Source organism: Barbus barbus, assembly GCF_936440315.1.
Source record: "Barbus barbus genome assembly, chromosome: 32".
In the NCBI taxonomy this organism is placed as follows: domain Eukaryota; kingdom Metazoa; phylum Chordata; class Actinopteri; order Cypriniformes; family Cyprinidae; genus Barbus; species Barbus barbus.
Window position 1 is genome coordinate 27,365,627 of NC_136760.1, and position 10,975 is coordinate 27,376,601.

The 10,975-nt window shown below is 37.2% G+C and overlaps 1 protein-coding gene across 1 annotated transcript; it reads left to right on the plus strand.

The window, feature by feature from the left end:
* Positions 1-1,782: 1,782 nt before the first annotated feature.
* LOC306852309 (urokinase-type plasminogen activator-like) lies at positions 1,783-10,467 on the plus strand. Its single transcript, XM_079389026.1, has 12 exons — positions 1,783-1,815; positions 2,845-2,928; positions 3,027-3,072; positions 3,888-3,989; positions 4,069-4,228; positions 5,385-5,482; positions 5,565-5,594; positions 5,687-5,873; positions 7,490-7,641; positions 7,972-8,112; positions 8,215-8,363; positions 9,717-10,467. Exons 2-12 carry the CDS (start codon positions 2,872-2,874, stop codon positions 9,885-9,887), a joined length of 1,293 nt encoding a protein of 430 aa, XP_079245152.1. The 5' UTR covers positions 1,783-1,815; positions 2,845-2,871; the 3' UTR covers positions 9,888-10,467.
* The last annotated feature ends 508 nt before the right edge of the window (positions 10,468-10,975 follow it).

Consider the following 10,975-nt stretch of genomic DNA (forward strand, 5'->3'; position numbering starts at 1 on the left):
TATTATAATATATTTTTATTTTTTTATTATTAATTAATTTTAAAATGTTATATATTTTATTTTTAAAGAAATACAGAGTCAGAGTCCATATGTTGTCTTTGCATCAGTTTTGGCCTCCGTTTATAACATCAGAGCTTCTTTTTGTGTAGAACTAACTCCATTTGTCTTGGTGATTTGGTGATTTTTAAATTATGTTTGAAGTCGGTTCTCCTCAAAGTCATCAATATCAGTATCAAGTAGCAATATGCTCCAATAATGACAAGCAAAACCACTATTTTTGTCTCATAAAACTCTTCAGATATATGTCATAGTTGCACCAACATCCTGTTTGTTTTGAGTCCATCAAAGATGATTAACCCTACTCTGCATCCGCTCAGTCAGTCGGGCGTGGAGCTCTATTTTTAACCCTCACGTTTTTAAAAGCCTTAATCAGTGACCTAAAATCAGCTCGGAGTCTGCGATGACGCCTTCACGCTGCTATAAAGGTAGAAGCTGAATCAATGTGTCAAACAAACTGAATCATATCTGTACATTCCCGAAAATCGTGAGCTATCGGCCAACACCTACGGCAATTAGTCATCAATTATTCTTAAATCCCAAAGAAATGAAAGCATTGTGGCATGCATATTGTCATTGCACAGCTGGATGTGGAAGCGTGAAACTGATTTCTCTGTTTGCCCACTTGTGTCTCCTCCGGTGGGCAGCAGTGTCGGGGGTTTGGAGAAGATGCCCTTTTGCCCGGAACTGAGGCTTAGTGACCCAGACTGAGATTAACCCTTTCAGGCTATGACTAGGGGTCATATATTATCATTTCGGGCCAGAAATTAACCCTCTAAACCCTGACATTGGCATAATAGTCTGAAAAGCCTATGTTTTGAAATGGAACTGTTGGGTATCATATTTGATCAATCCGACTTTTATGACTAATATAGTCTGATATAGTGAGAATATAGAGGTCAGTTTAATTCAGAGACTCAAAGTGAGCAAAAATATGCAATTTGGTGCAGATGCTGATATTTCTATGATGAAATTCTGATGCTTAAATCAATGACTTCTTTATAACAATAGAGCAGATACTGACATAAAAGGATATAAATATCAGTCATCGCTCTGTATCTCCAATGATTTGTCTTAGTAAAATAAGATTGAAATTATCCAAACATACAATGCATGAAGAAATAAACGCTCCTCAGAAGATGTGAGATGTTTTGGAGGCTTGTGAAGATCATTCCTCCGCTGAGGAACAGAGAAAGTAAAGCTCCTCAATAGATCAGATTTGAGATGCACTGATTTTTCGAAAACAATTATTGATGGAGAATAAAGTAAAGCCGAGCTGCTTCAGTCTAGGAAATATTACTACAGTTATTGTGATGTTTACCTGATAAAAATCAGTCAAGAAAGTGACTCGTGAAGCAGCAGCTGAAGCTGGACGTTTTACACTAAAAGACCTTTTACTTATTAAAAATGTATGAACTATCAATGATACAGCAGAAGACATGGATTATGTGAAACAGCAAAGTTTTGCTCCTGGTTAAAAGGATGGTTCAAATAGTGTTCAGAGCACTTAAGAGCATCAAGAGAATTCCAGGATGAGGGAATGAAGGAATTGAAGTTCATTTGAATCATTATGATTCACTGATCTAGTTTCAGTTCAGCGGCACGTGTGTGTTCCCTCAGACACACAAACTCCCCCAACACAAGTCTGTCTGCTCCTGCAGCCAATCACAGCAAAGCAGCCTCTGTATGGGAGGGTTTAAAAGCAGCAGCGGGATGCAGAACAACACACACCAGACCTGATCTGATCTGAACACACAGGTGAGTTGGGCTCTTACTGCTGATAACAGAGTTTATGCATGTCTGTGAACAATATTCATAGTGACAATAATCTGTGTACTGCAAATGATGAGATGAGCTCAAGCTGTGACGGTAATGTTCTCCACCAAGTTTCTTTATCTTTCAAATATTTTATACTTGTTTCATTTCTTAAATTGTGGAAACCCTATTTTAAAGACCGCACAAGAACTGTTGGGCAGTTTCAGATCATTTGCTCTTGGAATTGTTTGAGTTCATTCTGAGATCTCTGACTTTGCAGATATTGGTCAGTTCAGTTTGAGATCTTGTTGAGATCTCCTCTGAAACTCTTGAAGAGATGCATGTGAGATTAAAGAGTCTTATTCTTAGGAGAAACATCTCAGTAGTAGCCGAACTGTGTTCGGTTTCACTGCTGTCTAGGAAAAATATTATAAATATCTCCTCTGTGATATTTCTGGTCCTGTGGGTGTGGATCTCAAGAGTTTTAATCTCCGCTCCGGGTCTGGTTCCAAGTCACGTTTCTTTACAGTCATATGTGGATTCTCCATTGTGAACTTGTAAAGAAAGTCTCACCTTTAGTGTTTTCCTGTTGTATTTGGGTCAATGTGACACTCAAAACTATTCTTGAGTTTGAGGAAAAGACACAAAGGCAGAGGAAGTACAAAAGTACAAATATTGCTGTTTATACTTGCGGTTATTTGCATCTTACTACAAGTAGAAAAAAACACAATTTGTTTTTGTAATATTTCATGTCTGTGCATCTTAATTTGAACATAAGTACATGTGGGTCAAATTGATCCCCAACACAATAGAAATAACAAAATAAAAAAACAAGGGAATTATTAAATTTTTTACATATATTTTTAGTCTCTGACAAGCTAAAGGTTTTCTGCTTTTGCATAAATAGCATTTTTCATAGTAGTAATTTTTGGCTGATTGCGTTGAAACCATTGTAGGTGAATTTAACCTCAGATCAGAAGTTGAGCCAGTTTTTGAGCACAAATCGAGGGTTAATCAAATCACTTCTTACAGGTTTCAACATCCAAAGAAGAAGCAGAAATGGCTGGGTTTGGCCTGCTGAGTTTGATTCTAGCTTTAGCAGCTCTCACGGTTTGTGTAAGTGTGCTTCACAAGTACATATTTTCACTTTCTTGTGTAGAATGCTTTTAATTCTAGGAAAAAAAACTACTTTTTTTGTTTGTTTTGACCTCCAGAGAGCCCAGCGCCGACTCCTTCCCAGCAGTTTACGTGAGAAATCAGGTACATAAACTTTGTCTGCAGTCTTTATTTTCCAGCAGATTACTTACAAATACTGATTCCAAATCCATCACACTACACAGTTTAGGCAATATAATCGGACTACTTTTGATCTAACTCGTTTATCACATTGATTTAAATAAGAAAAACTGACATAAAAATACAAAGAGAAAGAAAATATATTCTGTTCATTGTGATTAACAACATAAAGTGCATTAAACATTACATTACATCAAGGTTTCCTGGGGTTTATGACGAAATTGCAGGGAGTTTGTGAGTTTAATGAAAAAAAAAAGAATTAAAACATCAAAATGTCAAATTAAAATAAATCATTTTAAAGCAACAACACTTATTAAAGGTTAAGTAATTTGTTTACGTGCATGTCATTTGACCTTTAACCAACATGCAAATCATGAATAGATTATAAATAATTTATTGCTATAGTGTGAATAATACATAATCATGTAATAATAATAATAAAAAAGTAACTGTAGTCTGATACAAGTATTTTAAAATGTAATGTAATCTAATTACAAGTACTTAATTTTTAGATAACACTTTATTTTAAGGTGCTCGTTACACGTTGCATGTACTTACTATTATAATAACAATGAATTATGCATAATTACATGCAAGTAACCCTAATCCTAACCATATAGTAAGTACATGTAGTTAATTAATATTACACAGTACTTAAATGTATAATTGCACTGACACCTTAAAATATTGTAAAGTGTAACCCTTTTTTGTAATCTGATTATTGCATGTAATCAGTTACTGTTTTATGATGTTTATTATGATTGTTTGTGTTCCTGCAGGTGTTCTGTGTCTGAATGGAGGGACGTCTGTCTTGTCTCCGTCGGGTCGTCACATGCTCTGTTTCTGTCCTGACGGCTTCAGCGGCTCCAGCTGTGAAAGAGGTGCATATCACTCGTGTGTGTTTATTACCATTAACTGCTGTTTGCATGCATTCATATTCATTATGATGTTTTGTGGCAGACGAGTCCCTCTCCTGCTTTGATGGGATCGGTCTGCACTACAGAGGGCCCATGTCTAAATCAGAGAGTGGGCGGGAATGTCTGGAATGGGATTCAGAGAGTGTGCGTGAAATCGGAGTCTATCCCAAGAATCTTGTCCCGGGACGACACAACCACTGCAGGTGAGTTCCACTGACTGAAGAGCTTCAGCTGACTCTACACACACTAGAATAAGAACAAACAGAGCCTGTAGGAGTTCCCTGGAGACCGTAGATTAACTGAAAAACTGACTAAATACTAAATCAACATGCATTTGTGCTGAAGGCTTGGATATGAATAGAACAAGAAACTGGTGTAATGTTATGGAGCTCAGTTTATGAGCAAATCTCACGAAAGGTGCCAAGAACATGTCTTTGGCATAATTCACCCTGGAGATAAAAGAAATAATAGATATTACATTTAATGAAAACTTAATAAAAATAAATATTTCATATTTTAAATTAAACTCCTTATTATAAGGATTATTTTTTTTATCGGAATTATTATAATTATTATAATAATTATTGGGCATATTAATACGATTTTTTTCATTGTGACATTATTTAATGAAAATTAAACACATTTAACAATTTAACACTACTTTCTTATTAAAACTGTATCATTTAAAAACAGTACAACAAATATGATACTCTCCAGTTTAAATTATATATATATACATGCAATATTTAATTTTTACAATAAATTTTAAATAATGTAATTATTATTTTATTTTATAAAGTTTTGCATGAAGATTATTATTAATTAAGCTTTTTAGATGATTAAGATTTTTTCATTGTGATATTATTTTAATGACAATTAAACACATTTACCCTGTTCATTAAATGACATTTATTTATTTTTTATTAAAGTAAATCAATACAATTATTTTATTTAATAAAGAAGATAATTAATAAAGAACCTTTTGAATGATTATGTAAATCAGTACCTTTGAGGTCAATATACAATTTTTGTTTTTTAAATATCATATTAAAAAACTTTTTTTTTTTTTTTTTAACAGTGCAGTATATATATTATATTACAGTATAGTGACAATTTGGTTAGTGCAAAGCAAATTTTTCTTTTCATTTTGGGGTGAAATATGACCCAGACATGTTTTTGGCATTCCCCCTTATTCTCAAGCAATAAATATTCACAAACACACCTCGCGCACCTGTCTGAGCTGCTGAATCCTGAGCCATTCAGGTGCTCTTTAATGCCATTTCTGTGTGCTTTTCATCTTTCTTGTCATGTCAGCTACATCCATCATAACAGACAAACATGTTCCATCATCACCCACAGAAACCCAGACTACAGCCGCAGACCCTGGTGTTACGTACGGGCCGCGTTCAGGATTGTAAAAGAAGACTGTGATATTCCACGCTGTGCAAAAGATCAAGGTCTGATTCCGTCCTTTTCGCTGTATTAATGTAATATTACTGAATATCTGTAAATATCTGACATATGACATGTTTGGTGCAGGTTCTGACAGTCTGAAAGGCGCTCAGTCAGGTGAGATCATTGTGGAGCATCATTATTGTGGAGTATCTGTCTGTATTTACGGTGGTTTGATTGACAGGTTGGACTGTATTTTTGTCCAATAGAATGGCAGTGTGGCCAGAGGGAGGAGCGGAGCATGAAGGTAGTGGGCGGGGCTTTGAGCGCGGTGGAGCGCCACCCCTGGATGGCGGCGGTGTTCAGCAGGAGCTCACGCGGGAGAACGTTCACCTGCGGCGGGAGTCTCATCTCACCCTGCTGGGTCCTCACAGCCGCACACTGCTTCCCTGACGGGTCAGTGCACAAAACAAACTGGGCAGATGAGAAGAAAGTACAGATATGTCAATGCGTTTCCCCGAGAAACTTTGCATTTTTGCGAACAAAGCCAAATGTTTTCTGAACGCAAGTTGGGAGGACAAATTATGGTGGAGATGGATGGGTTTAGGGATCAGGTGGTGGAGATGAATGGGTTTAGGGATCAGGGGGTGGAGATGGATGGGTTTAGGGGTGGAGATGGGTGGGTTTAGGGATCAGGGGGTGGAGATGGATGGGTTTAGGGATCAGGTGGTGGAGATGGATGGGTTTAGGGATCAGGGGGTGGAGATGGATGGGTTTAGGGATCAGGGGGTGGAGATGGGTGGGTATAGGGGTGGAGATGGATGGGTATAGGGATCAGGTGGTGGAGATGGATGGGTTTAGGGATCAGGGGGTGGAGATGGAGATGGATGGGTTAAGGGGTGGAGATGGATGGGTATAGGGATCAGGTGGTGGAGATGGATGGTTTAGGGATCAGGGGGTGGAGATGGATGGGTTAAGGGGTGGAGATGGATGGGTATAGGGATCAGGTGGTGGAGATGGATGGGTGGGTTAAGGGGTGGAGATGGGTGGGTATAGGGGTGGAGATGGATGGGTTTAGGGATCAGGGGGTGGAGATGGATGGGTTAAGGGGTGGAGATGGGTGGGTATAGGGGTGGAGATGGATGGGTTTAGGGATCAGGGGGTGGAGATGGATGGGTTAAGGGGTGGAGATGGGTGGGTATAGGGGTGGAGATGGGTGGGTATAGGGGTGGAGATGGATGGGTTTAGGGATCAGGGGGTGGAGATGGATGGGTTAAGGGGTGGAGATGGGTGGGTATAGGGGTGGAGATGGGTGGGTATAGGGGTGGAGATGGGTAGGTTTAGGGATCAGGGGGTGGAGATGGGTAGGTTTAGGTATATGTAAGGTGGGAGGAGTTGGATCTGGATCCAACCAGGGTGAAATTTAAAATTAGTGCTGGGAGAAATGAATATTTTCGAATTGGTTCGAAGCGCTCGAGACGCCTACGAGTGAAGCCTGCTGGTCAAAATAATGTAAATGCTACAAAAACTCATGCTAAAACATAAAAACAGCTTTTAAAAAAACTTATTGAAAGTATAATACATAAAATCCAATAAAAATGATAAATACCATTAAATATGAAGTCTATGCATGAAATGTGGTTTTTAAAATATTTTATTAATTAGCAGGGTGCTTGCTTTGTTTTATGGACAGCCTCTATATAGATGGCAGTAAGAGACTATTAACAACTTCTCATCCTTTTATTTACACAAATAAAAATGTTAATAAATTGATGAAACTCTGAACGCACTCTGAACCACTGTTTCAAAACTATTATTTCACAAAAGTTTCTAAACTTCACAAAGCAGTGCTTTGAAAGTGCCCATCACTACTTAAAATAAATTAATAAACAAACTAATAAATAATAATAATAATAATATTTTTCTTTCATTACCTTGTCTCTTTAATAGGCCCTTCATACTAAAAGCAGCTGGATAAAATTAATGAATAAAATGGGAAGCAGGGGAAATGGACTGGACTGGGGTGTTTTTGAAATATCTTTACACATTTCTCTCTTCTCATTTGTTTTCAGCACTCAGACTAAACTCAATAAACTGTCAGTATTTCTGGGGAAGAACGCCATCAATGAGACAGACGTTCAGAGAGAGCAAGAGTTCAGTGTTTCTAAGCTCTTCATCCATGAACACTTCGACAATGCAGACGGCAACTTCAACAACGACATCGGTAATACTGACTGACTTAACCCCACGCATTCATTCACTTTGAAAAGAACTTTCTGTTCGGTGAGCCACCGTAAACACATTTCTGAGGATCAACCTTCTGAAAAGACCAGTTTATGCTAGTCCAGACTGGTTTAGTGCCTGGTGAAGCTGGCTGACCTGTAAAGTTTGGCTGGTTAAGCTAGTAAAGAAGCATTCAGAATCCAAGACACAACATATTCTGGTCTTTTCAGCAAAGTCAAAGTATGAGTTTAGCTTTATGAGACGTGTAATGCAGTAAAATGCATTTCACATCAGACTGTCATTAACATCAGATTGACTGCTGTGTGTTCAGCGCTGTTGAAGATTCACAGTCCTGACGGTCGCTGTGCTAAAGAGTCCAGTGCAGTCAAGACAGTCTGCATCCCTGAGGCACATCAGTCACTCAGCGACGGGACGTCCTGTGAGGTCACTGGATACGGCAGAGAGCAAGAAGGTACATCAGCTGAGAGTCTTGACTGTGTTTGTTCTGTTTGCACTAAAGAAGGGTTCATTCATCGTGTGTGTGTGTGTGTGTGTGTGTGTGTGTGTGTTGTAGGGTCGTGGTATTACTCACAGTATCTCAGAGAAGCAAATGTCAACCTGCTGTCACAGGATTTGTGTTCAAGTAAAGCATATTACGGCAACATGATCACAGACAACATGCTGTGTGCCGGGAGTCCCGACTGGAGCGCGGACTCGTGTAAGGTGAGCCAGAAACTACTTATTTAACAACAATGACCCTTATAGATGTGCTGGAATATTAAATACACATATATAAAATGCATGTCATGGCACTACAAATTGGGTACAAATTTACATTTATTCATTTAGCAGATACAGATAGAGTACAATTTGGTCTCATTACTTTTAATTTATGCAATAAAGGCATAAATCCAATGTGTGAAATGCATGAAAAGTAACTAGTTTCAAAATCAGGAAATGTCTGTACTGCCACCTTAAAATAGTGATTATTTAATATGTCCCACCAAACTGTTTTCAAACAATACATATTACATATTTTGTACTGAATTCACTGAACAAGCTCATATTAATTACCAATTAACATTTAGCTGTGTATTACATAAACTTATACATACAAAATCTGGCATCCCTACCCTCTGACATATTCATTTACAACTATTTCTTTAAATTATTTAAGATCTGTTACCTATTCTGTATCATTATGTTATTAAAATATATTTATTTATTTATTATAATTATTTTATTGTTATTATTTGTTTTTTAAATGAGTGTTTATTTATTTTACATTTATTGAATGTTTATTTATAGAAAAAAAACTAAATCAGAAATCGGGGTTTTAGACTTCACACATATCACGATGTTTGGGAAAAGACTGTATATATATATATATATATATACACACACACACACACATAAATATGTGACCCTGGAGCACAAAACCAGTCTTAAGTCGCTGGGGTATATTTGTATCAATACACTGTATGGGTCAAAATTATCCATTTTTCTTTTATGCCAAACATCATTAGGATATTATGTAAAGATCATGTTCCATGAAGATATTTTGTGAATTTCCTACCGTAAATATATCAAAACATAATTTTTTATTAGTAATATGAACTGAGGACTTCATTTGGACAACTTTAAAGGCAATTTTCTCAATATTTTGATTTTTTTTTGCACCCTCAGATTCCAGATTTGTTCAGAATAATAGTATCTCGGCCAAATATTGTCCTAACAAACCATACATCAATGGAAAGCTGATTTATTCTGCTTTCAGATGATGTATAAATCTCAATTTTGAAAAATTGACCCTTACGACTGGTTTTGTGCTCCAGGGTCACACATATGCTGGGACATTAGCCATTCATTTTATGGACATTTCCATTAATCCTAAAACACAATGCAATGCCAAATTCAAATACAGGTAAAACACCTGTAAAAACTTAATAAAGAAAATTATTTTATATTAATACAGTACATTGTGCCCTATTTTTACAGATTTTTTACACATTTTTATCACTGAGAAGCAAGAAAAGCCTGTCAGGTTGATGCGTCTGTTCTTCTGGGTTGTTTCAGGGTGACTCTGGCGGGCCGCTGGTGTGTCGCGTCCGTGAGCGTGTGTTTCTGTTCGGTGTGGTGAGCTGGGGAGAGGGATGCTCCAGACCCTTCCGTCCTGGAGTTTATGCCAAAGTCAGCAACTACCACCGCTGGATCCTGGAGAAAAGCGGCCTGTCGTCGCTCAGCTGAGAACAGGAGCTCACCTGCCCTCACAGACCAACATACAGAACATGAACAAACAAGGCAAACGAGTCGTGTTCAAACTGATTTCTGTTCAGTTACTCATTAATATGTCCATCATTCTTACATTCCATTCTATTGCCAAGAGATATAATAGCAGCTCAAAGGACTTTCTGTCTGGAAAATGTTTATAAAAGTTCTGTTTTGCATTGGTATTGAAATGTATAGTCCATTTTCTTTTCGTTCCTGTTTTTATATTGTTGTATAATTTTATATTGTTGTGTAACTATTTATTTTATGTCAATGATAAAAGCCAATTATTAGGCCAATAAACAAATATGTTTTTAACTGTTGTGTGCATTCTGAGTAAATATTGTGTACAATAAGTGTTTGTATTAATGTGTGCGCGCGCACGCGTGTGTGTGTGTGTGTGTGTGTGTGTGTATAGACACACACGCACACACTTGGAAAGTAGCTTTATTTTACTGAAACTTTAAAGCAACTGAAACTATAATGTAATAAAGCTTTGACCCACCTGTTTAAAGTTTTAGCCTGTTTTGGTATCTGAATATTAATAAATGTATTCTACAAAGATTTGACAGTCTGTGCATTTAATCAGAAGATTTTCTTTGTGTTTTATTAGCACATATGACGTGCCTCTGCATGTTTTATCTCCTTGAGTAGTATATACACTCCATGAACAGTCAAAAACACACACCCTGAATTTACACACTCTTTATTTAAACACATCATTTGTTCATATAATCACTGCAGTTTACACAGATACTCACTCACTAACAGCTATTATATACTATCATACTGTAACAATGGAAAAAAATGTGTGTGAAATGTCATGACTGAGTCCGGATCATTGTAGCAGCTGTGTGTGTGAATCCAGTGCACCGTCACCATAGTTACAGAATCTGAGGTGATGATGTCACAGGGTCAGCAGAGGCCACAGATGGAGTTTAAAGCACTGACATCACTCACAAAAACAATGTCATTAATGCAACACTGAACAATATTAAAAGAGCATCTGTAATAAAGAGCATAATTATAGAATATTTAATTTTACAATCTCAAGGTACAAACCTGTC